Here is a 26,319-nt window from a genome sequence, read left to right on the forward strand (position 1 = left end):
TAGAATTGAAATTTGGGATCCTAAATGTGGTGAGGATTGGACAGGCTCATTTAGCCACAGTCCTGGTGGACAAAAAGAAGTTTAAAAAAAAATATGCCATTAAAAAATTTTTTTAAAAAAATATGCCATTGAAAATCTCTCAGAAATGCATATATCTCCACTAGATATTATTATGGAAAAACTGTTCCTATGGGGGTGTGGCAGTTCTGATGGAGTTTTATAGGAAAGTGTGATTATTTGCAGGTGATACACAGCTATTGAGGGGCCAAGTGTCTTGATGCAGCTCACTTTAAAAAGTAAAACAAAAAGGTGTGTGTGTGTGTGTGTGTGTGTGTGTGAGAGAGAGAGAGAGAGAGAGAGAGAGAGAGAGAGAGAGAGAGAGAGAGAGAGAGAGAGAGAGACTGTAACAAAACATTTGTAAAACATTAACAGTGAAAGGATGTACACGGAAAGAGACATGTATGATATGATAAGGCACTCACAAGTCTCAACCAAGAGATTCCACTTAAAGAAAGCAATCAGAAACTAGAAACAGAAGATGGACAACAGCCAAGTGCTCCTTTGTATGGTATAAATATATAGAAATCCAGAAACTGGAGAACAGCATGTGTGCTCTGCGTTAGAAAGCTTTTAGTATTACTATGACCAAGCTCCAGTGATATTTGCAACAATTAGCAAGTTTTTGATGTGTTGATAGTTTCTAAATGGCAGCAGCTACAAAGGTAATAAGATATTAAATTCAATTTAACATCATTAAAACACTACAAAGGAGTCTCATCCAAATGCATACGTAACTTAAATCCAATTATATGCCACAGACTAATCATTCACTGGTTAAAAAATAGGACTCATTAGCTGGGCATGGTGGTACACACCTACAATTCTAAATCTTGACAAGAAGAAGCAGGAAGATTACCCTAAGTTCAAGGCCAGCCTGGTCTACATACTGAGTGCCAGGCCAACAAGAGTTATATATTGAGGACTGATTTCAAGAAAATGAAAAGGTACATATATGTGTGCGTGAGATGGGGGGGGCGCATATATACACATACAGCATATATATGGCATATATGACTCCTAAATGTAACCCAGATATTTCACCTGGGAACAGCAACCCATCACTACGGACATGCTAATAAGACCAAAAGAATCAGATGAGTATTATATACACAAATTTGGATATTCAATTTACAAACAATTTCAATAGATTCCTCAAGGTAATTCTGACTGCATTTGGGGCTCACTTATGCAGTATCTTACAACTCAACCCTAAACATTCAAGCATTGTACCATGCCTGTAATCTCAGAACTCCAGAGCCTGACAGGAGGATTGCTGTGAGTTTGAGAATGCCCAGAGTTATACAGTAAGTTCCAGGCCAGGCAGGTCTATGTAACAGTAAGACCCTATCTCAAAACAAATACTTTTTCACATCATTCAAAACCAGTTTTATTTTCTATAAAAAGTGAACATCAAGACCAATGATAGTTGATGTTATATGACAACTTAGTTGGATCACAGGTCAGATGGTTGGTTAAACATTTTTCTAGATGTTTCTGTCTGTTTTGAGACAGAGTCTCACTATGTAATCACTGCAGGCCTGGAACTTGATATGTAGACCAGGTTGACCTTGAACTCAGAGATCTGATTACCTCTACCTCCTGAATAGAGGAGTAAAGTTGTGGAATACCATAACTAGCCTCTTTTTTTTCCCAATAGGACAAATATTTAAATCACTGGACTTGGAATAAACCATTTCCATAAAGTGAAGAGGCTTCTATCAATTCTTAAAGACCTTAATAAAACAAAGACTAAGTGTCATAGACATATCTAGGAAGGTGGACTTTCAATTGAGAAATTTCCTTCATCAGACTAGCCTGTGAGCAGTTAGTGGGGGCATTTCTTAATGACTGACTTGGGTGGGGCCATCACTGGGCAGGTAAAGCCTGGGATACAGGCGAAGCACAAGAGGGGAAGCATGTAGTGTTTCTCAGTGTCTTTGCTTCAGATCCTGCCTTTAAATCCGTACCTTGATTTCCTTGACTGTGAACTACAGTAAATAAACCCTCACCTCCCCAAGCTGCTTTTTTGGTCGCGGTGTTTACCATAATAGCAGGAGCAAACTAGGACACTGAGACTGATTTTCACAGTCAAACAAATAATTCTTTTTTTTTTTAAAGACAGGATCTCCTTGGGCTAGAACTCACCATCTTCCTGGTTCAACCTCTTGAGTATAGGGATTATAGATTTGCACCACCATGTTTGGTACAAAAATTCTGCCAACAGTGTTTGGAGACTTGAACTGCAACTCCTTCTAACTCTGGAGTCTGCTGATCTAGTCTATCAGGTTTTGGACTTGCCATACTTCTTCTATAAACACAGGAGCCAGTTTCTCTAACATTATTTTTTGTGTGTTTGTGTGTGTGTGTGTGTGTGTGTGATATATATTACATATATGTGTGTATATATACATCTCTATCCTTTACACACACACACACACACACACACACACACACACACACACACACTCACCAAAAACAGTGCATTAGCCAGGGTTCTCCAGGGAAACAGTTGACAGGGAACTAGAGTCAACAGAATGCTTCCTTAGAAAACTCTGATATACTGTCCAGCATGGCTACTGAAGAAATGAAATAAAACAAAGTACACACTGTTCACTGTACCTGAAATTTGGGATAGTGCTAAATAAATGATTGTAGTTCTTCACCAAAGACTACAAGGGACAACACGAAGCTGTTTCTTTGAGGCCAGATAGACTCCTTAGTTGAAATTCAAACCCAGACATTCAATTAATTCTGAAAAAAAAAACTACCTTCTTTTATCCCTTCTCCTTTTTTATTTTATTTTATAATTTAATTTAATTTTACATCTTTTATCCCTTCTCATTTTCCATACTTGTCATTTGAAAATGGGACTTTGATTCTACAATGCTTAAGAGCTATTCAACTCACAAAGCTCACCTGTTTGAATACCTGCATTGAACCTCTTTCTGAATTAAGTTGGACTTCGAAGCTGTTCATGAGTTGATCCATATCTAGAAAAGATACAAGGGGAAAATAGCTTTTAGAACAATACTGACCCCATTATATGTATCGAGTATGACACGTACCCTATTAACAGTTTTTCAGATAAAATTTATACTTAAAAGTTATTAGAATATTCTAAGTTAATGTACTCATGGTAGAGAATGGCATTTGTCCCCGACGCTAGCTGCCTAATTCCTCTAAGTATTTCCCTTCCTTCATGTAAGTGAATCCATTTCTTCCAGCCTCTCCAACCTGTCCTATTTCAGTGATTATTGGCATACTTCATAGTTTCCAAAAATTTCCAATCCTGGTCCAGTTCTTGCTTTCACTAAGGACTTTTAAGCTACTATACAGGTATTTACCCAAGTAATACATGTACAAAGACAAACCAACACACCATTTTTGTCTATAGATCTTAAACCTATAAGCCAAGAATGGTTAAAAGCAGTTCTCATCTTCCTCTCTATATAGCTGTCCCTCTTATGAAGAGATGGTGTTAATAGCTTCAGTCAAATACCTTGAACCACCAGTCACCCCATAAAAAGCACCTATGTTTTCCTCCTTAACAGCTTTTGCTTGCTTTACCTACAGTTCAATTTCACCAGAGAGGAAAACAGAGGCTGATGGAACAAAGCAAAATCTACAGCTTACCTACAAACTAGCCAGCCAATTTCAGATCACACTTGTGCCTCCTCAACCCTGTCCTGTCTTAATCCACAGGAACCAAAGAAGACCAGACACTAGATGACTTGTAATTAGTCCTAGCTAGAAATAACGACTAGTCAAGGATGATATGACTGCAAAGGAAAAAACAATTCTGCAACACTCCTCTAGGCTTTCCTGGCAGCAACTAATCCAGCTCTTCCAGCTATTGAGCGCCCCCTCTGGATTATAAGAGAATTATCTGACATAACACTTTTTCTACCACCACATCTTTTTCCTACTTAGGAATTAAAAAACACTTAGCTATTCCTTCTAACACCTTTCACTTCATGTTAATGGCACCACGTGTGTGTTTCATACATAATCTCTTCAATTTTATTTCACAGTTTCCTACATTTTCCCAACTCTTGTTTTTAATAAAAAGCGCCCCCCCCCCCCTTTCTTTACTCCCCTTTTCTTTCTGCAAGAATGAGACGGGGTTTTACATTGTAGCCTAGGATGGCCTAGAACTCACTGTGTAGCTCAGCCTGGTCTCAAACACAAGCAAATCCTCCTGCCTTACCCTCCCAAAAGCTGGGATTACAAGCATAAAATACCATACCTGACCCCTTGCTCCTTCTCTGTCAGTATCATGCTAAGCCTTCTATCATAGTTTCAGACAATGTCCTTGGTCCTTAGAATACATCCAGGGGCGTGTGCTAAGAGCTTAAACTCTGTTAGAAGTCAGTTTTCTGAGTTCTGGCCCTAACTGTTCTTATTCCCTCCACTGCTCGAACCCTGGGAGGCTGTATAGAAGGAAGCGTTTAGGCTCTGCAAAGGGTAATGTGAACTCCTTCCTACAGTTCTAGATGGACAAGTCAAGTTTTACAAAGTCAGAAAATGTGATTCATGGGCATCTAACTCTCAGATCAATACTCGGCTGCATTTTCTTTGTGCCCATATGCTTGATTCCCCCAGAGTCCAAACTGGTAGTATTATGTCTCGTATAACCTCTGAATTTTCAAATGAAATTGGAGACAACAGTCTCAGCTGCCAAAATTCTCTAAATTCTGATAGTGGCTCAGAAGTCTTCCTTGTATTTCCCAAGGAGGTTTCCTTGTGTATTACTGCTTTTCAAGTAGGAATGATCTCCTCATTTCCTGACATTCAATAGATGAAATAATTGATGTCAAGTTCATTGCTTACTTTTTTGTGTTACTGTATCTTGGCTCCAAATACGCAAACCACACTCTTCCTATTACATTCTTCCTTGTTTTCTTTCTTTCTTTTGAGATGGGGGTCTCACTGTGTTGTTTGTAGGCCAGGCTAGCCCAGAACTCACAACAACTTCCTTCCCCCCCACTCCCACCCCCACCTTTGTTTCTGAAGTACTTGGATTATAAGTATCACTAGCTCAAAATTTTGTAATAACAAATTTTGTGATAATAACAAATTGGGAAAGGGATTCTGAGTGCCTTGTGAAAATATTAATAGCACTAGCACATACATTATTATAGGATTTCTTAAGTAAATAAATGTACAGGTGAATTAGGCAGTGGTGGTGCACACCTTTAATCCTAGCACTCAGGAGGCAGGGGCAGGTGGACCTCTGAGTTTGAAGCTAGCCTGGTCTACAGAGTGAGTTCCAGGATAGCCAAGGCTACACAGAGAAACCCTGTCTTGAAAAACCACAAAAAGAAAGAAAACAAGCAATGTTTTAGAATTTTTGAGATTCCAGATTGCCTGCATGTATGTCTGTATGAGGGTGTCGGGTCCCCTAGAACTGGAGTTACAGACAGTTGTGAGCTGCCATGTGGTTGCTGGGAATTGAACCCCGGTCCTCTGGAAGAGCAGTCAGTGCTCTTAACCAATGAGCCATCTCTCCAGCTCCAAGGATTACTTCCATCAGGAAAATCACAAGATGTACAAAAATACAGTCATATTGAAAAGATCCAAACCACTTAGCGTGACACCTATCTTAATTTTTTTTTTATCAATTTATATTTACAATCCTGGAGGTTCACATTCTGCAGCATCATCTGCACACTCCCCAGTCATACAATAGCAACTAGCCTAGCCTCTAGTGTTCTCATCAATTTAGCCTCTCCTCAGATGGTGATTTGCAAGCCCCATTTTCTCTTATACAAGAATAAAACAGATAGCCGGGCGGTGGTGGCGCACGCCTTTAATCCCAGCACTCGGGAGGCAGAGCCAGGCGGATCTCTGTGAGTTCGAGGCCAGCCTGGGCTACCAAGTGAGTTCCAGGACAGGCGCAAAGCTACACAGAGAAACCCTGTCTCGAAAAACCAAAAAGAATAAAACAGATACAGGATCAGAATGAGTAAGCAATGCTAAAGCCATGTAAGATGGGAATAAATGGTTGAGCTGGGATTTGAATCCAGGTATGATGCTCAATACAAAAGCTCTTTGTCTACATCAAAATACTTGAACGTTTTCTTCTAGAGATGACATGGCTATTACCATGAACTCACAGCAGCCGTGGTTACCTGCACAAGACCTACAAAAGTTGAGCATGAATGGAGGAGCCCACAAGGCTCCGCCTCTAAGATGCTATCGCTGCTGAGTCAGAGAAACAGCCTTTGGGGATGTGGCCATTAGTAGGTTGCATATGTTTCCTCCAGTAGATGGCTCCACATGCATGCACATATCAGTAGCACTAAGTAGACTTAGTGGGTTATTTTTTAAAAAAGAGGAGGAGGAGATGAAGGGGGGGCGCGTATGGAGGAAAGTTGGAAAGGGGGAAATGAGAGGTAGATATGTTCATATTTCATTGTGTACATGTATAAAACTCTCAAAAAATAAAATTTTTAAATGAAAAAAAAATACTACAACCCTGCACTTTTGAATGGTTTGGTTAAGTTGAATACAATAATGGAGGTCCTTTCATACCTTCACAATAAGCTCTATTATTGACAAAGAGAGGAAAGGTACCCACTAATTGTGGTATTAATCATAAGACAAAATGGGCAGCAATCACAATTGGCACACAGCACTTGAGTATCAGTTGAGAAGACGAAAAAAAGGCCACAGTAGCAAAGACTCATTGCTCTGAAATAGCATATAAAATCTTACCTTATCCTATCATCTAATTACTTAAGAGAAGATGGAATCTAGATTTTAAATGATATCCAACTTTAAAATATTGGCAATCAGCCAATTTTTAAGAGTATGAGATTGGGCAAAGTGGCTTGATGCCCTCCATTCATATGTGAAAGCCCTCACTCCTAAGGTGACTATATTTAGAGATATGGCCTTTATGGAAATAATTAAAAGTAAATGAGGTCATCCAGGTAGTGCTCTAATCACAGAAGATTAATCCCTTAAGAAGAAACACAGGAGAGTTCTGTCTCTTCACTTAAACAAAGAAAGATATTGAGTATACAGCAGAGAATGCAGCCGCCTGTGAGTGAGGAACATAGCCCTCACATCTGCCTATGCTGAGCCCCTGAGCCCCAAATTCTAGCCTCTAGAACCAGAAAAACAAAATTTCTGTTGTTTAAAGCACCCAGTTAGTGGCATTTTGTTCTAACAGCCCTATATATATAAAACTTACTGAGTTTTCATTCTTATTAGAAACACTACAGACATTTGGAAATATCCTGAATGTTGATCAATAAAAGAGTGGCCGAATAAACCATAGCTTACCCATATAGTAAAAAAACTATACAGTCACACAGAACCATGAGGCGGTTTTATAAACCTATAGGGAAATATCTCCAAAATCTATTTTTAAGTGGAAAAGCAAATGGAAGAATATGCAGAATGTGTTACTATTTGTGTATAAATGAGAGGAATATAATTAAATTACAATCTCAAAATTAAGATAAAAATATTAAGGGATTAAAAAGGCAAATAAACATGTAGGATGAAGAAAAAAGGAAAGTGATATAATTATATTTTAATTTAAAATGCATAAAAACAAAACAGAAAAAAATGAATTTAGATTAAAAAATTATAAAAGGAAAAAAAGTTGAACAATGCGTATGTGTGTATTCACATATACTGTTTCTATTGGATATACTTCAATATCTTCACAAAGAATCATAATAAATAATAACTTCAGTTGTCTCCAGTGAGGAAGAATAAGTGGCTAATGGACTAATAAGGGGAGAGTTTTCACTGTGTAACCTTTTGTTTATGTTGGGTCTTGAGCCGTATGGAATGTTACCTATTTAAATTACATCTGTTGCCGGGCAGTAGTGGCGCACGCCTTTAAGGGAGGCAGAACCAGGCGGATCTCGGTGAGTTCGAGGCCAGCCTGGTCTCCAAAGCGAGTTCCAGGAAAGGCGCAAAGCTACACAGAGAATCCCTGTTTGGTGGGGGGGGGGGGGCTTCTTCGCTTGCCTAGCAAGCACAAGGCCCTGGGTTCGGTCCTCAGCTCGGGGGGGGGGGGGGGGGGGGTATACATCTGTTAACAAAAAGGTAAATAAAAGAGAGTTTAAAATTTTTTAGGGAAAACAAAATTTTTGTATGAGCTGTAATTGGTATATAGGCAAGGCCAGGCAGTGGTGGCACATGCCTTTAATCCCAGCACTCGGGAGGCAGAGGCAGGCGGATCTCTGTGAGTTCGAGGCCAGCCTGGTCTAGAGAGCAAGACCCAGGACAGGCTCCAAAACTACACAGAGAAACCCTGTCTCAAAAAAACAAAACAAAACAAAAAAAAGGTATATAGGCTAATTATTTCAGCCTCTGGTCTAAATTAAGGTGTGGCAACTTTTAGGATAAAAGAAAAGATGTTAGGAAATGAAGACAAGCAACAAACTCGTTTGCCAACTAGGTGGATAAGGAAACTAAGAAGAAAAAAGCTTGTATTTTGTACAAAAGACATGAGAATCACAACAACCACACCTCCATTTTCTCACTGCTTATACTTATACTTTCATAAATTCTTAAAGCATTTTCACAAATTAATTTTCACAAGCATTTCACAGTGAGCAGTATGCTCCTCACTACCATTCAAGTAGTCTCTACTGTGAGCTCTAATTCAGAGGAAAACATTCAAATGCATAGTTTAAATAACTTCGCCAAGGTTATGTTAATGGCAGCTTGTAGAACAGGGAAATGGAAAGGAAAAGTCTTGAATGAGCAGTGGGTAACTCTAGAGGTGAAAATGGGCTCTATTTAGAATGCTAAGGTGGTGGTTACAACAAAATGTGTATGGTGGGGGGTTGGTTTTTCAAGACAGAGTTTCTCTGTGTAGCCCTGGCTGCCCTGGAACTCACTCTGCAGACCAGGCTGGTCTCAAACTATGAGATCCGCCTGCCTCCCAAGCGCAGGGAGTAAAGGTGTAGGCCACCACCACCGCCAGGCAGGTTTGAAATATCTTAACAAGGTGCTAGCGTTGCATTATTTAACCTTCAAATTCTCATAGACTCAGAATGCAGTTCAGTGGCAGAACACTTCCTTAGCATACCCAAGACCGTAAGTTCATTTCCTAGCATGGCAAAAAGACATAAAAAAAAAAACAACCCACCAAATCCACATTGCACTTAAAAAGAAATTTAAATATACAGATAACATCTTTTAACGTGTTATATTGACCATCTAGCATGTTCTGGACATTTATAACTAACTTCCTGCTCAATAATTTATACGTCTCCCCATTCAGACACACAACATTAACAACATTAAAGTAAAACGAAGCATTGAAACGAGCAAAATTAGTGAGACCCTTTACTTAAATACATTATTTACAACCACAAAGGACCATATTTTAGAAATAAGAGGCTAGATGATAAAGTTGAGTTGGGGTTAATAAAAAGAACAGAAACCCGACTTCTACTTATAAAATCTAAATAAACAACATCAGTCTGTAAGTCCGAAAGAAAACCAAATGTGGTCTCAGATTGTCTTTGGACGAAGAGATAACACCATCTATTCATACTCTACTTAGCAGTTAAATTGTAACCATACTGGATGATCATTTAGGTCAATCACACCTAAGAAGGTTTCTCTTCACTTACAAAAAATATGGCAGTTTAGAATAAGACCTTAGGTCCCCGCGGTGGTGGCGCACGCCTTTAGTCCCAGCACTCGGCAGAAGCAGACGGATCTCTGTGAGTTCGAGGCCAGCCTGGTCTATAGAGTGAGTTGCAGGACAGCCAGGGCTATTATACAGAGAACCCCTGCCTCGAAAAACTAAAAAAAGAACATGACCTCAGATCACAATCTACAAAATATGTACCAAGTGTTTACAAGGGAAAGGTAATTAGGTAAGCACTATGAAGACACGACGATATGAGTGTCATCAAGAAGTTCTCGGTCTCAAAGGACTGGAGGTTTCGTTATGAATACAAATAATCAAAATGCAGCAGAGCTTTAAAACAAAAGGAGCTTTAAAAAGTGTTCATGGCGCGCGCGTGTGCGCGCGGCGGCGGCGGCGGCAGTGGCGGCGGCAGCGGCAGCGGCAGCGGCAGCAGCGGCGGCGGTGGCAGCGGCGGCGGCGGCGGCGGCGGGCGCACGCCTTTAATCCCAGCACTCTGAAGGCAGAGTCAGGACGATCTCTGTGAGTATGAGACCAGTCTAGTCTACAGAGCAAGATCCAGGACTGGCACCAAAACTACACGGAGAAACCCTGTCTCGAAAAACCAAAAAAAAAAAAAAAAAATTGCTCATGCCTATAATTCCAGCACTCAGGAGGCTGAGGCAGGAGGATTGAGAGCCAGGTTTGCCTGGCTACATGGTAAGACCTTATTACCGTTTTAAAAATTACAATGGTATACTAGACACTGATTCCAATGCCCAATAATATTAAGAAACAAACAACATAATACCATTTTCCCCAGTGCCTAACGTCCAGTATGTCAATTTGCTAAATGAATTACATATCCCCAAACTGTTTTTCCTTCATCCAACAATTTAAGTGAGCTCATAAAGTATAACTGACTCAAAGCTAAGGTAAACATATAAATGTCCTGGGCTGGAGTGACATGACGGCTACATGTTAAGAGCACTTCCTGCTCTTCCAGAGGACCCAGGTTTGGTTCCCAGAACCCATGTTGGGCAGCTCACAATCACCAGGAGTTCTGGTTTCTTCAAATAAGCAGCAATTTACTCATCCGGACACATACAAAAGCACATAAATAAAAATAACAAAGACAGAAATACGAAAATAAAACATCTAGATGTATCAAACATTAATAAGCCCCTGCCAGAGTACAAAAGCTAGAGTAGCCAATCTCCACCTCCTCGCATGAGAAACAGAACATTCTGGAAAGACTAATAATATCTAGTCTTGATACCTTGGCAATAAAAAAACCAAACAGAAGAACCATTAAGAGCCGCATCTCTGAAGTGCATAAACAAGAAAAATAAGGGTGGTTGTGGTGATCACTTTTCCCCCACCAATTTTCCCTCCTATGAGCTCTGAAAGCAAGAGGGCTTTCCAGCATTCTGATGCTGGAAAACTCGAGCGAGCCTTTATGCAATTTGGTCTAGCAAACAGACGAGGTAGTTACATTTGTCACTTACTCTTTTGAAGTGGTATTTCTAGCCGTCCTGTGTTTTTGCCTAGCTGCCCTCTAAGATAACCTGGAGACACACTGTGCCTAGCCTGTCGCGTCAGCAGTTTCCAAGGATTAATGTCTCTCTCATAAGGGTTACCCCCAAACTTTGAAGAAGAGGATGAAGTCATTTCTGAGTCACTGGTTTGCTGTCCAAACGTCCTGCTGGTTACATCATCTTGGTTAAACTGACCAAAGAATCAGAAGATAGGACGATTAGTGGCCTTTTCTCTTGCAGCTGATAAAATCCAGTGGGAACAATGTTAAATCACAAACAAATAAGACATATATTCCAGCCTGTTTTTGAGCAAACTGTTCAAACTGCACAGGTCTTCGCTCCCTTCGTCCGAAATGTGTTTTAAGGACCGCAAAGTACTAATTTGACTAGCGGTGCTCCAGAGGGAACCCCAAAGAGTAGGAAAAGAAAGTGAAAACCAGAGCAAGTCGAAGCGGCACATGCCATATATATCTTCTGAGTAAGAATTTTTAACATGCATCCTACAGAGGAGAAAAGCAAGGTTCATGGTCATAAAACCAGTTAGTGGCGGTAGGAGAGTTTCAAAGTAGATCTTTTCTATTATCCCAAACCAATATCTTCAGCTTAAAATCCACATTTAGATATTAGTCTCTTTTTTTCTCTTTTCTTTCTCACTATTACACTAAGTGGCATACAAGTACTTTATCTTTTTTTTCCCCCCGCATGGGCAGTAATGTTAGAGAAAATAAGGTCTTGCTCCCCTGCCCACCTGTTAGGATATGATTTCGTTTCTTCAACATTCTTAGGGTCAAAAAAGTACAAAAAAGCTTCACCTGTGGCGAACCACGTCCTTTCGCTCCGGTAATCACAGCAATCCCCGCTGATCCTCCACCTACAAGAACTCACCTCTTGGCCACATCTTAAGGAGCCTAGATAAGGCTTCGCTCTGGCTTCCTCCTGCAACCAAGCTCAGCCCCTCCTTAAAGAGCTGGCACGCCCTAAGCAGCTCCTCCTCAGAGGCTCCGGGAAGGGGTCTTGCCACCAATACTAAGAGGCCATGCTCCCAGTTTAACTCTTCACGGCCCCTCCTCCCTCTTTGGAGAATCATCTCTAGGTACCTGCTACCGCTTGGGGGAAGGGAGGGGTGACGTAAGTGGGATCACTGGTCTTCCAAATTCTCTTCTCTCTTGCTGAGACTTTGGATGTATGCGGTTAAAACGAACCACTTAAGGAGAATTGAGAGCATAGAGACAGGACAGACTGAAGTAGACAAACCTATCCTTTCTTGTCCCCTTCCAATTCTTCCACAAGGCCCCCTGAAGTACCCCCTCCTCTTAGTCTCGCTTCACAATCCTTAAGGGAAGTCATTTTTCCCTTGAGTTTAATTTGATTCCACATAATGTTCTTACCCTTTCCGCTCACACGCCCCCCATCCCAACACTTCACTGCTAAAACCCAAAGCCAAGTGGGTGTGTGCGGTTGGCGGCGGCAGCGGCGGCGGCGCGGGGCGGAGGAGGGGGTTAGTTAGAACCTAGATTGAGGACATGAGAGTGGGTTCTTTCCCGAGTCACTTACCGCCCTTGTCTCTAGCTGAGGACTCCTGAAGTGTCCGGAGCTCATGCGGTCCTCCCGGAGACTCATACTCCTGAGCTGATCTCAAGACAGCTGTTCCCCTCGCACCCGCCCATGTCTGACAGCGCGCCTGGCAACGCTTTAGCCTCCTCTTCCTTGGTCCCCCACCTCTGTTTTCTCCTGGCTGGAAAAGGATGGGGGAAACGAAAAAGGGAGGGAGTCGATTCAGACCCAGCTGGGCCACCCTCAGAACAAGGGAAACAAAGCTTTCAAGCATCCAAGCCCCGAATCGGGGCGGCGGAGCAGACTTCCTAAAAAGAATCCTCCCACTGCAGCTTTCCCTGTGCTAAAAATACAGCGGCTTCTCCGGAGCGAAGTGGCCAGCGCTAAAGCTCCTGCGTTCCCCTTTTACCTCAACCGATTCAGTTCCGGCCAAGCCCATTCTCCACCCACCCCAGAACTCCTCACACCCTCCCCGAGAGAGCCGGGGTGGGGTCCCGGCAAAGCACCCAAACCTCAGATCACGACTTGAACGCAAAGTTGAGACGGAGGAGTCAGTGAAGACCCGCAAGGAGACAGCGCCAGAGGATCCCCTCCACGCAGCGGTTAGCGCTGCACACCCGGCGCCTTCCTAAAAAGAAAGGAGGAAAAGAGGCCGGCGATTGGTCGAAACATATAGGAAAACACCGACCCAGGGCAGGGGCTCCCACGTTAGTGGCAGGCACTCCTGCTGGACCCCGCCAGAGAGACTTCCCGGTGGTACCTGGCCACCCCACTGGTACACCACGCCCGTGGGGTCAGAGCCTGGCGGCTCGCCTCGCCGGGCAACCTGAGTAGGTGGAGTGCTTAGCTCTTTCTCTAGCAGACTAGGCCCAGAAGAGAGGTGTGACTACCATGAGGACTCCACCTAGGGTGGAGTTCCTTAAAAGGGACAAGTGGCCGCTAGAGGGGAGTGGAGTAGGAGGGGGGTGGAGATGGGTGGGGCAGAGAAGGAGGAGGGACAGGGGAGGGGGTGGGGCGAGACCTAGGAGCTAGGAGCTGGCCTCGCCCCTGGCGGCGGTCTCTGTTGGCCTCCTGCAGCAGCAGGTACAACTGAAATCAGTTTCAGTGCATCCTTAGTCCTTGACAGGGGTTTTCGGGCACACTACATGGTCACCTATCCACCAGGATTTAAGCTCTCTAGGGAAGGGTGAGAAGGGTGTGGTGATTGGGAGTAAGGGATGTCTAGGAAGAAAGGGATGCGGAATGGGGAGTGCCAGAAAGATGGTAACTGTAAGCGGATTTTTACCCTCCCAGTTCTCCATGGCAACGTGTGACAGTAGCAAGGACAGAGGGGTCACAGTGTCTTTTTAGGGATGACGCTTAAGAGGAATGGAGATTGGAGCTGGGTGCATTTTCTAGCACTAGCTAAGAGAAGGTGAGAGTAAAGAGAAGGTGGGGAAAAATGAGTTGAAGATGAATTACTAACACCCTGTGGCCCTGGCAGGGAGAGTTCAGAAAGGCTTTCTGAGTCTCCCAGCTACCAGCTCTCTAAGAATAGAGTTCTCAACCCCCTGAGACCGCCTCCCAGCCAAGTATTGGCTAACCTCCCTGAAGATCTGAATCCATAGAATAGAAGCCACGTTTCCAGCATTTCCTTGCCCTTGCCTTGTAGTCCTTCTCTAGCTCATTTAATGGAAACCCAGGAAGTCACAGACAACCACAGCCTCCTTCCAGTGCCTCTTCCCTATCACAGTTCTTTCAAAGGGGAGGCAAAAGAGAGAAGAAACAAAGGAGAGGAAGGGAAGGAGCAGCCAAGCAAGAGAAATAATAATAGGCTCCGTGTATTCAGCACCTCGCATGGGCAGTTCACTGGGCCAGGTACCATTACAGTCATCCATTTTCCTTTATTCCTGGGAAAAATCCTGGAAAGTGGGTAGCACTATATTTTTATGCCTCATCAGGGAGGACTGAGGACTGAATTCAGGACCTTGTGTATTCTAAGCACTCTACCACTCAGCTGTACCCCAGCTCATTTTTGTTGTTGTTTGAGATAGGTAGTCTTACATGGAGCTCCGGCTAATGTTATAGCCTAGGCTGTCCTCAAACTCACCAGTCTCCTGCCTCAGTTTCATTAGTTCTGAGTTTGCAGGCACGAACTGTCACACCCAGCTCAGTATGTGCCTGGAATGTATGTCCATTTGCTTAATTGCTATGTCTGCTCAGATGTGTTGTAAACATCTCCTTTCCTTCCCTCCCCAGACAATCTGTTCTTTCACGGTAGTTCACCAACTACCTAAACATTAAGGTAACACCTCGGAATTCTTCCACTTGCTGTGATGAGGGTCTGGACCCTGCCTCTATCTCAAGCAGCAGGGTTTTCCTGGCCTGCTAGATCTTACCCAGATTTGAAATCTCTGATAATTCCAGGCCTTTTCCAGCCTCGGGGCCATGAGACAGACACCTTACCTTCTCTGTCTGAAGTGGCTGTTTAAACTCTCTGCCCACCTTTTTAAAAGGACGAACTAAAGGTCATCTCCTCTCCTTATTTAATTCACTCAGGAAGAACTGACCATTTCCTGCTGTACCTCTAGGTATCCATGTGTTGTTATAACTGCTTCTCCTTATTACTACACTATAATGTCCTGGAGGTTAGGCATCAGGTGTTATTATGTCTGTAATGTAGATGCTGGGTATTGTTATCAATAATAGTTATCGAGCAGAAACTATGTGCTGAGCTCTGTTCTAAGATGCATTGAATCATTCTGACAGTGGTATAGGTAGGTATTATCACTGTCACTTTCATATGTAGAAACCAAGGAACAAAGATTAAACAGCATGTATATGTACGTGCTATGTGAAAGAATGACCCTGTAGTAAGGGCTTTTATAAATGCCTCACTATCTCTCTATACCGTATTTCCACCGATGCCTACACCCCTGCCCCGCTTACAAGGTAAGACTTACTAAGTGAAAGCCATACAATGTACAACTCTACATATTCTTTTTTAAAAGTGTCATTTTATCCCTTGGAGCCTTATGTTCTTAATGTATAAAATCTGGGGAGTATTACTAAAAGAATGATTTGTCATTAGTCTGAGGCTATCTTCAGTAATGACAGATGGTTTTAGATTCAAGGATGTCAAACTGTTTATATCAAAGACTAATACACTTTTGTGATGTGAAAAATTAAGACCGGTAGACTTCTGTAATAAATTTCTACATCAATAGCCACGAGAATTCTTTATCTATGCTAGGTACACCATTCGGCCTTCAGTGAAGTCTTCGTTCAATCTACGCAGGCTCCTCAAAAAGTTGTGTCCTAGCCAGGTGGTGGTGGCGCACGCCTTTAATCCCAGCACTCGGGAGGCAAAGGCAGGCGGATCTCTGTGAGTTTGAGGCCAGCCTGGTCTACAGAGCGAGATCCAGGAAAGGCGCAAAGCTACACAGAGAAACCCTGTCTCAAAAAAACCAAAAAAAAAAAAAAAAAAAAGTTGTGTCCATTTGAAGATAGTCAAACAGTCGATCCTCTGACTAAAAGTATCCCTGGTTATCTAATTTATTTTATGCCCTTGTTTTTGTCTGCCTCAACTGCATTTGTATAGAAAACATTGGACCAGATTGGTAAATTCAGATTTTGGAAAAAACAAAGTAAATTATTAAACCTTAGGTAAATGAACTTGAGACTCTTTCCCACCCATTTAGTCAATGAAACATACTAAGCACCTATGCCCTAGTAAGAAGCATGTTGAACATTAGAGGGAGAAATAAAATAAAACCACCCATTCTCTCTCTCTCCTGGGGACTCCAGAGTAGGAGCCCTTGACTTCATCAGACCCAGTCTTTCGGTTCACACTTTTCCTTTGAAGATTTTAGATATGGTATCCATCTGGTTTGAATGAGAACTCAAAGGTGACTCACAAGGAACTGTGTCCCTCGGTTAGTGGTAAAGATGGCGTTTACCTTGACATTCTTTGTCTCTGTTCTCTATTTCTCCAGACCGTAGCCTGAACCCAGTGCATTGGGTATGTCTGGCCAGCACTCTCCCACTGAGCCCCTCCACACTTGTTCTCAGATCAATAAACAGCATGGCGGATGCCATTTATATCACATGGAAAGTTGTGAGGGAGCAGACATGGAGAAGCAGATGCAATGCTTCTTCCTTCTAGGAAGAACCACAGGCTCCCCTTTTCTTAGGTGGCTTAAGAAATAAGGCAAAGAGCAACCTCCAATATCTTCAACTTGCCCCATTTCACCCCAAGCATAAGGAGCCTGAACGCTTACAAAAGCAGCCTAAACTCTCCTCTATATGCTTAAAGAATCTGAGGGGGAAGGTGAGGGTTAAATTAGAAACTGAACTTAATGAAAGATGGTGGAGAAGCCTGCAGACACCCAGATCACACAAGATGCTGTTCTTTGTTGCCCTTCTTCCTCTTCATTCTCCTGTTTCTCTTCCTCCTCCAGAATGCCAACAAACTACCGGGGTGGAGCCCAGAATGAGGGCTAGAGGGAGAAGAGGGGGCAAAGCCTCAGGAAGAGGCCTCCACCCTGCCTGCTCCCAGCAGAACAACAACAACAATTGAAAATTCTTGAAGGGCTGGAGCTAAGGAGAAGGTGGGGCAGAAAAAAAGGGGCAGAAGAGGATGATGAGGAAGGGCGGAGACAAGACAAGGGAGGAGATTTAGGGGGCGAGCAGGGTAGAGCAGCCTGGGGGACAAGGAAGAAGGTAAATACATAAACAGAAGAACTGGCCCTCTTATGATATGCTGTTCCTGGGGCAAGACTATTGCCAAAACCAGTGCATAGCTCAGACCTAGTGGGAACAAAATTGCCCTCCTCACCCACTTTTTTTTTTTTGCTCTGCATTCCCCAGGGGGTATAGTCCCCCTGCAAGCTCAGCTAGAAGGAGACCTTTTGCCTCCCTGCCAGTGTTGAAGCAGTGTTGAGTTCCTCCCATGGCTCAGAGGACATCTCGAAGGTTACTGAGAGGAAAAGACCTGGAAAAAGACTTGGTTTGTAAGCTATGCAACGTTGAGCAAAAGCCTTCACGTCTCTAAACACCAGTTTCTACAGCGATTTCTTTTATAGAGATACTGTTAGCACTGACTTCACAGAACTGTCAAAAAAATTAAATAAGACACAGAGGAGGCTTTGCAGTGACTAGCAAATTTAAGTTTTGGGGCTTCTTTCCCAGAGTGGAAGGAATCAAACCGTTTTTTTCTCAAAGTCTCCAGAGTTCTATCAGTAACCAGTCTCGGAAAACCCTACCTCAGCCCGCCCGATGAGATTACGGCCTGCAAAGCACACTGCTTGGCACAAAGGAACCTCTCAAAGGTTAACTAATATTACTTTTAACAATGGAACCTCTGAACTTTGAGTCTCCTTTTTGGCCACAGAAGTTGAAGCAATGACCCATATTCTTTGTATTCCCTTTCCTTATACATCCAAATACACCAATTTACAAAATTAGCAACCAAACTGTTTGCTCTAAGGCATCCAGAGACACAATTAAATTCACCTTAGGAATGTCCAGTGGGCCAGGAGCATATGGCCAGAATTTGAAATCCTCCTGGCATAATACCATCCCAGGCAAGCTCTAGCAGGCCTACAAACGACTATAAATTTAGTTGTGCCTTAGGCCACTAACTATGACTAAAACGCTTGATTAATTGTGGTAGTGTGGTGGTGGTGGTGGTCATGGTGGTGGTGGTGGTGGTGTATGTGTTAGGACAAGAAGTTGGGCTCCCATGGATTTTCACACCACTTAGACTACAGAAGTTACCACACCCATAAATTGGAGGAAGGAAGAACCTTCAACAGTGAGCAACCAAGTCAAACCAGAAAAACTGGGAGCCTCGGCCTCACCTGAAGGAAAGGTGTCCTTGTCCCTAGAATGTATATTCCCGAGTCAGTATAAGATTGAATACTTGCTTTCATATTTCCCAAATAAACATATGAGATTATATAAGGAAATATATAAACAGGAAAGAAATTTCTTTATCACTACGGTAATCTAGGAGTACTAGGTCCCCAAAGGCACAATAAGCAGCTCTCATGTCCCTTACAGAAGGGTATGGTCTAGTTCCCATTATTCCCCAAACAAGTAAGAAATGGATCCTGACCCTGAGGGCCAGGACAGTTTATCACGTCACTCAGAAAGTAAAACAGAAAATCTGAATGGGGTTCTGCCCATGGTGCTTTCTCAAAATCTTTCTTAACACGCCTACTACAAGTACTGAAGCCTCATGCTTTATTTCCTTCATTTCCTCCTTTCACCAAATAGCCTTGCATTGTAGTAGTTTTTAGCCCTCAAGTCAATCCCACAAATCCAGTTAAAGCAGCCTGATGGGGAGTGACAAGGACAGCGCATTACTCTCTCAAGTCAGTACAGTAATGAATTGAAATGAGGATGGCAGGCAGATTAGCAGCGGCAATTCACTTCCTAAAATGAGATAAATGGTCTGATCGGGGATGAGTGTCTAATTAGTATGCCACGGGGATACACCTATTTACATGGTAGAAACACACAATTGAAATGGTCAGGGCTGTGTGGCCAAGTGGAGGAAATGTGCACAAATGTGCTGAAAATAAAATGTGGGAGACACGAATCCTTGCAAGACTTACTCAACCCAGTTACAGAATGTCAGTGTGGGAAAGGCCTGACGATGTTATTTCAGTAAGTGTTTTCAACATGTGGCGTGTATGCCAATAGTTCTATAAAGGATCATTTTGGGTGGCACACAAATAAATATTTTCCCATACTGTGTATTTACTTTTATGGTTACCTTCTATTTACAGAAAATAAAACTGGCTTTCCGTTTTCAGCCACACTATTTTTGTAGAAATTTATTTTTATTGAAGTAAGTTAGTTCATTTAAAGAACAATAAGTAAGTAATGCTACAGATATGTTCTAAATCATGAAAGTAACTCAAACATTGATCTTTAGCAAGCCAGTGTGAATTTAATTACTCCAATCCAACAGTTCATTTATTGGACACCTTGATTTAGAGGAGGGCGTTAACACCCCAATCTACAAATAAAAATCAAACTTGCCCATTTTTCCTATAACCATGGCAGAATTGATAATAGAGCATGGCATTTTAACACTGAACCTAGGGAAAGCCACCTGCCCCTAATTCTTGAACCACCCACTTTATACTAAAAGGCTTTCTTTTGCCTCTTGCAACATGGTGAAATATGACTCCCATAGGGCTCGTCACATTTTATTAAATTTATCTTTTTACGTGCAATCTTACTCATTTGACTGTTAGCTCCTTGATATCAGGAGTTTGGTCATCATAGTTCAATTATCATCCTGATTTCATTTCTGAGCATAGTACCTATACTGTAGCAAAAACCCAGTCCAAGTTGGTACAGTGCAATAATTAAGCATTAGAGATGGATGTCTGCATATTAATGCTGCCATCATTTTATCAATGTTGCCACTAATTCATCACTTAATAGCTGTGTGACACTGGACAACTTCTATAAACTGCCTGGGTCTTGGTTTCCTTATTTGTTAAGATGAGGATTAGGAGAAAAGCTGCCAAATATGACACTGAGAAGATAAGGTAACAATACATGTACTTGGTACAGAGTGAGCGCTAGCTAGTACATTTTACAGATTGCGAATCCCAACCCGGACATCTAAAATGCTCTGAAGTTTGAAGCATTTTGAGTGCTTAGACAGCAAAGGTTCCTGCCTGTCTCATAGAATTATAGTTACAATACACTTACACTAGGGCTGGTGAGATGCGCTGGCTGACAAACCCGATGGACTGAGTTTGATACCCAGAACTCACATACATTTGAGTTGTGAAAAGTCCAACTGACTCCTTACATTGTGTTCTCTCACATCCACATGTATGCACACGCACACGCATGCACATTCCCACACCTTGAATAAATACAAATGTAAAAATACATTCTCACTAAATATTACATAAAATTACCTTCAAGCTATTCTCATAAATTGAAATAAAAATAAATTTCATGTTTAAGCATGAGACCATATCCAAGATATATTATTATATAAATACAGAAATATTCCACAATCTGAGGAAAAAACTTGAAATCTAAAACACTTCTGTTCCCAAGCATTTGGATAAGGGACTCACAACCTGTATTTGTGTTGAACTCAATGATACTTTATTGGTCCTGAGATTCAACTCTGGAGAAATACAGACAAGACTGTTTTTCCCATTCATGATAATTCAAATGCCTCACCTTCTTTCCTTTCCCATCCCCAATGGCTCAATCTACTTCTGTAACATCATTTCCACACTCTTTGCTATCTGCTATCTCAGCTACTTACAGCAAATTATAGACTCCTCAATCAGTGATGCCATCTCCCAGAAACCAAGATGTTTTAGCATCTTAGTTTACCAGGTAATTAACTGCAGAGTAAGTCTATTAACAGAAAACCATAAATAAAGGCAAAGGAAGATCACTCCATACTTAGATATAATAGAAGAGATTGAGTGTTCAACAATTAGATATTAGGGAGCTAGATTACAGGATGCCCAAATAACAAATACACTGCTAGTCAGATTTGATATGTCCTTTCTCCAAAACTCATATATAGAAACCTTGATTCCCAAGGCATTAAGAGGAAGGACCCTTGAGAAAGCTATTAGTACTCTTACAAAAAGGCCTAAGGAACAGACTTTGTCCCCTTGCCCCCTTCCATTCCTTCTGCAATGTGAAAACAATGCTCACACCTTCTGGAAGGCCAGCAACATGGTACCATCTTGGAAGCAAAAAAACAGCCCTTGCAAGACACTAATCTGCAAGATCCTTGATCTTATATATACCAGGTTTCAGAACAATGAGACATAAACTCTCATTGTAAATTAGCCACTATGTGATATTATTATAGCAGCATAAAGGATATGATAATATACAGACATCAGAATTTATGCTTTTAGCTATGCAAAGTGGCACACGCCCATAATCACAATTACTTGAGGGGCTGAGGCAGGAAAATCACAAACTGGAGTCCACTCTGGGCTACAGAGCAAGTTCTCATCTCAAAATAAAAATAAGAATAGGAATATACTTCAGTGGGAATAGGTTTGCTTAACTTTGAGAAGCCAAGTCCTAGGTTCAATTCCCCAAAACTGAAAAAAAAGGAGGAGGAGGAGGAGGAGGAGGAGGAGGAGGAGGAGGAGGAGGAGGAGGAGGAAGGAAGGAATGGAGAGGGGAAAGGAAAACAAGCTAGGTTTTGCAATACAAATATGGCTACATAAAATATTTTGTCATATTAAGTCGAAAAATAGACACAAAAGAGCATATATAATGTCATTTAAATTTGTCTATACACACATTTTTGATACAGAGATACATTTAGTGTATAGAATTATCTGAAAACTTTACAGTATTTAAAATATTTTCTATAATGATCACGAATTATTTTTACTAATTGGAAAATACGGGCTAGACATAGATTATCACGGTAGGTAGCACAGATTGTGGTAAAGTTTATGTTTTCACCTACACACTTACACAAAATAAACAGATGTAAAACAAATTTTAATCTCTCCTAATTGGTTTTCCTGACAACAGTTGCCCTCTTGAACTGCAGCTATAATTGGCCATTCCAAGGCAGAAATTTCTCAAAAGTGCCTGTTTCAAGACAAAAATTAATGCCACTAAATATGAGCTACAAGAAAAACCTTCAGAAATAGTTTTCTATTTCTATGGTTTTCTTCCTGATGGCATCTCTCAACCAGCATGTGCCACCTGATAAAGACACTGCTTTGTGAGCCAAAGTGCACAAATCTTGGCAGAATGTTCTTCCACACGTATATGTTTAGCAAATCAATTTTCCTTAGTAGCAATAATCACAATTTCTAATTGGGTATACTCTGTATTTGTGTGATGATCTATTTGATGCCTGCTTCTCCCACCAGACCTCATTGTAAGAAGGCAGAATCTAGGTCAAATTTACTCAAGGATGTAATTTAGTTCTTGAAAGAAAGTAATTGCTCAATAAATATTTGTTAATTTCACTGACTGGATAACTGAATCATTGATTTTTTTTGAATGTCATGTTCATCTATTCTGTTTGTGAGACCCAGTCTGATCTCCAGTTCACTATTGTTCCCAGTGCATATGCCATCATGCCCCACATTGATCTTGAACTTCTCGGATCTACAGTTTCCCGATGATAACTGCATGATGTTTTTGTGGGAATAGGGTAGCTTGTAGCAGCTTCTTTTCCCAAAATGAAAACCAAGGAAAGAACTTGAGGAAGAAATCAGTCAAAGGTTCTATAATAATAATAGTTCTAATTTGAATTGGGTGCTTTGCTATGTGCCTATCGCTGCTCTAAGCAGTTTACATATAGTAAAAGAATCCCTGCAATAACCCTGTAAACACCATTGTCTCTAGAGAGTAAAAACTGAGACCGAGAGAAGTAAAATCTGCCCAGATCACATATCAGAATTACCACTTCAGTCGTCCCGACTGTATGTGTTGTTTGATTGTTTGTAAACCGATATCAGTATGTATCCCAGGCTAGCCTCCAACTCTCCTACTTCAGCCTCTCCAATGTTGGGATTATGGGCATGGACTACCTTGCCTACCAGTCTTAACTTACTGTATTTAGATTCAAAAGAACTATGGACATACCATACAATCCTCAGAAATAGACACTTGATATTACATGAGAAACTTTTAAATTTATATAAATTTTTCCTAATGACAATTCTTTTTGTAAGCCTATGTCTGTCCTTGATTGTGCTGTGCTGAAATGACGGAATGGGGGTGATTCCTCTATTAACGAACAAAATAAAAACAAAGCAAGAGGTACTTTCTCATGACGACCCAATGGCATTTACTACACAACTTTTTGAATATAGAAATTTCTCAAAAACTAATTCCTGTGATTCCACACAGTGTTACTGCTCCCATTTCAGCATGCCAGAAAAGCCTTTGCTTTTCTGGATAAAACAATCAATATCTTATTATGTATAGTAAGAAGATACAATTTAACTTACATTATTTTTTTTTTAACCAAAGATACAAATCAGTATATTAAAAAAGGAAACCAAAAAAAATCAGATTCCTTATTTGGCTAACTGTCTGAACTGTAACCTAGTACTGAGATGGCTCTGTGCTTAAGAGCACATACAGTTCTTGCACAGGCCTGAGTTTAGCTTTCAGAACGGACATCACGTAATTGTCTGTAACTCCAGCTCAGGCCTCTATGGGCACCTGCATGCATTCACACACAGACACAGACACAGACAGACAGACACACACACACACACACACACACACACACACACACACACACACACACACACACACACACTTAAAATGATAAAAATAATTCCTAAAAACTAAAATATAAGGGTTACAAATAAATAAAAATCACTTGATTAAACTGCCAAGACGGTTGCTCTCCACAAACTGAGAGCAATGCCTCATTGCTGAAGACAACATCCACACAATTCACTGAACACGGAGAGTCTAGCTAGTGACCACATAGAGTCTTCACTTCGCCCCTCTGTTCTGGTGTCTTTGGTATGGGAAGGTATCTGCAGGTTACTAAAAGAGAAACGTGAACACCAACCCAGCCACTTCTTTGACCTATAACCTGTCCTGCCTGTAAAATATGCTAGCACAATGGTAGCACAAAGCCTGTGGGAGTAACCAAGCAATGTCTGATCTGACTTAAGGCCCACTCCATGAGATAGAACCCATACCTGACAGTGCTTGAGTGATCAGGAACCAGAGACTGGATAGCTCAGGGACCTAGGGTCAAACCAAACACTACTGCTCTAATATCAATAAAATGACTCCTAATGATATTCTGCTACACTGATAGATCAGTGTGCCTTGCTCAGCCACCATCAGAGACATTTACTTTCTAAGAAATGGGAACAAATAGAGAGACCCACAGCCTGACATGAGAGAGAGAGAGAGAGAGAGAGAGAGAGAGAGAGAGAGAGAGAGAGAGAGAGAGAGAGAGACCTTGGAACACACAGTTCTAAACGGGATGTCTTCATCAAATCCCTTTCCTTAGAACTCAGGGAACCTCATGGAAGAGGAAGCTGTGAAAATAGTGTAAACGCCATAAGGGATGGAATACAATGCTCTCTAAATCACCTGAACAAAGCTCCCATGAACTCACAGAGACTGAAGCAGCATGCACAGGTCTGTACAGATCCTCTGTGTATATACAATAGTTTTCAGTTTAGTACATTTTTGGTTTGTTTTTTGAGACAGGGTTTCTCTGTGTAACAGCCCTGGCTGTCCTGGAACTCACTCTGTAGACCAGAGATCTGCCTGGCTCTGCCTCCTCAGTGCTGGGATTAAAGGCATGTGCCACCACCACCCGGCTCAGTTTAGTATTTTATGGAACTCCTGAATGTATAAAGAAGTGAGTCTCTGATTCTTGTGCCTTGTCTTGGACTCTTTTCTTTCTGCTGGTTTTGCCTTGTCCAACTTGGAAGTGATATTTTGTTTTGTTTTTTTAATATTCTATTTTTCTAAAAAAGAATAAAATTTTTGATGATTTTATTTTAAAAAAGAGCACTATATTATACAGATTTGTGCATAAAACATGGACAAATTAGGTCAGACAAAAAGCTATGTAAACAGCATCTTTGTAAAAATAAGTTTCTCATGCAGAACTAAGATTTAGTGACAATTCTTAAGCCTCCAGCAGACCATGGACCTAATATTTCAGCATATTTCAGCACAGAGACACATCTGAATGTCTTGCTAAAATTCAGACTGTGGGCTCCAAGCCTCATTCTGATATAGTAGATTACTGCAAGGAACCCAAAACTTTTCATTTCTAACAAGTTTCCGAGAGCTGCTGATGTTTCTGTTCCAGAGACCACACTTGGAGTACTGTGGAGCCATGGGAACATCGATTCTGTTACCTTGCTACTGCTCTACACGTGTTAGAAACCATCACCAGACACACAGCAACCACTTTTTCTTGCTATTCATAGCAGGGAATTATTTCTACCATTAATTGCAAAACATTCTTTTCACAGAAGCAGCTAAAAATAATGACTACCATATTAGCACACTATATACTATATACTCCATTTATGTCATACTACTACACTGAGATGCATATTTTATACCAAGACCTAGTGATAAATGAGCGATTTCTAGTACAGCCGAGGCTACACAGAGAAACCCTGTCTCAAAAAACCATAACAAAGCTACACAGAGAAACCCTGTCACGAAAAAACAAAAAAAAGAAAAGAGAAAACCACAACAAACAAACAAATAAAACACTTACTTCTTTTATCTTTTGAGATTATAATATAATTATATCATTTCTCCCTTCCCTTTCCTCTCTCCAAGTCCTCCTATATACCCTTCCTTGCTCTATTTTAACTTCATGGTCTAACTTTTCATTAATTGTTGTAACATACATATATACATGTTTGTGTGTGTGTGTGTGTGTGTGTGTGTGTGTGCACGTGTGTGTGTGTGTGTGTGTGTGTGTGTGTGTGTGTGTGCGCTCGCGTATGTGTGTTCCTAAATACATCAGTACAACCTGCTCAATCTGTATAACAGTACTTAGATGTAGGCTTTCAGGGCTGACCATTTGGT

General features: G+C 41.4%; 1 protein-coding gene across 3 annotated transcripts in view; it reads right to left on the reverse strand.

The window, feature by feature from the left end:
• The window catches only part of Klf8 (KLF transcription factor 8), a 166,822-nt gene that overhangs the window by 22,704 nt on the left and 117,799 nt on the right, over nt 1-26,319 (reverse strand). Inside the window, exons 1-5 of one of the 3 annotated variants that reach the window (XM_052752874.1) lie at nt 13,520-13,699; nt 13,272-13,387; nt 12,760-12,940; nt 11,176-11,395; nt 2,977-3,050 (exon numbers count right to left, since the gene is read on the reverse strand). In XM_052752874.1, coding sequence (XP_052608834.1) covers nt 2,977-3,050; nt 11,176-11,395; nt 12,760-12,825 — 360 coding nt within the window. In that variant the 5' untranslated portion in view covers nt 12,826-12,940; nt 13,272-13,387; nt 13,520-13,699. The other 2 variants (XM_052752907.1, XM_052752982.1) reach the window with 2 other exon arrangements.

The sequence above is a fragment of the Peromyscus californicus genome, unplaced genomic scaffold (assembly GCF_007827085.1).
Source record: "Peromyscus californicus insignis strain IS unplaced genomic scaffold, ASM782708v3 Scaffold_10__1_contigs__length_136768540, whole genome shotgun sequence".
NCBI lineage: Eukaryota > Metazoa > Chordata > Mammalia > Rodentia > Cricetidae > Peromyscus > Peromyscus californicus.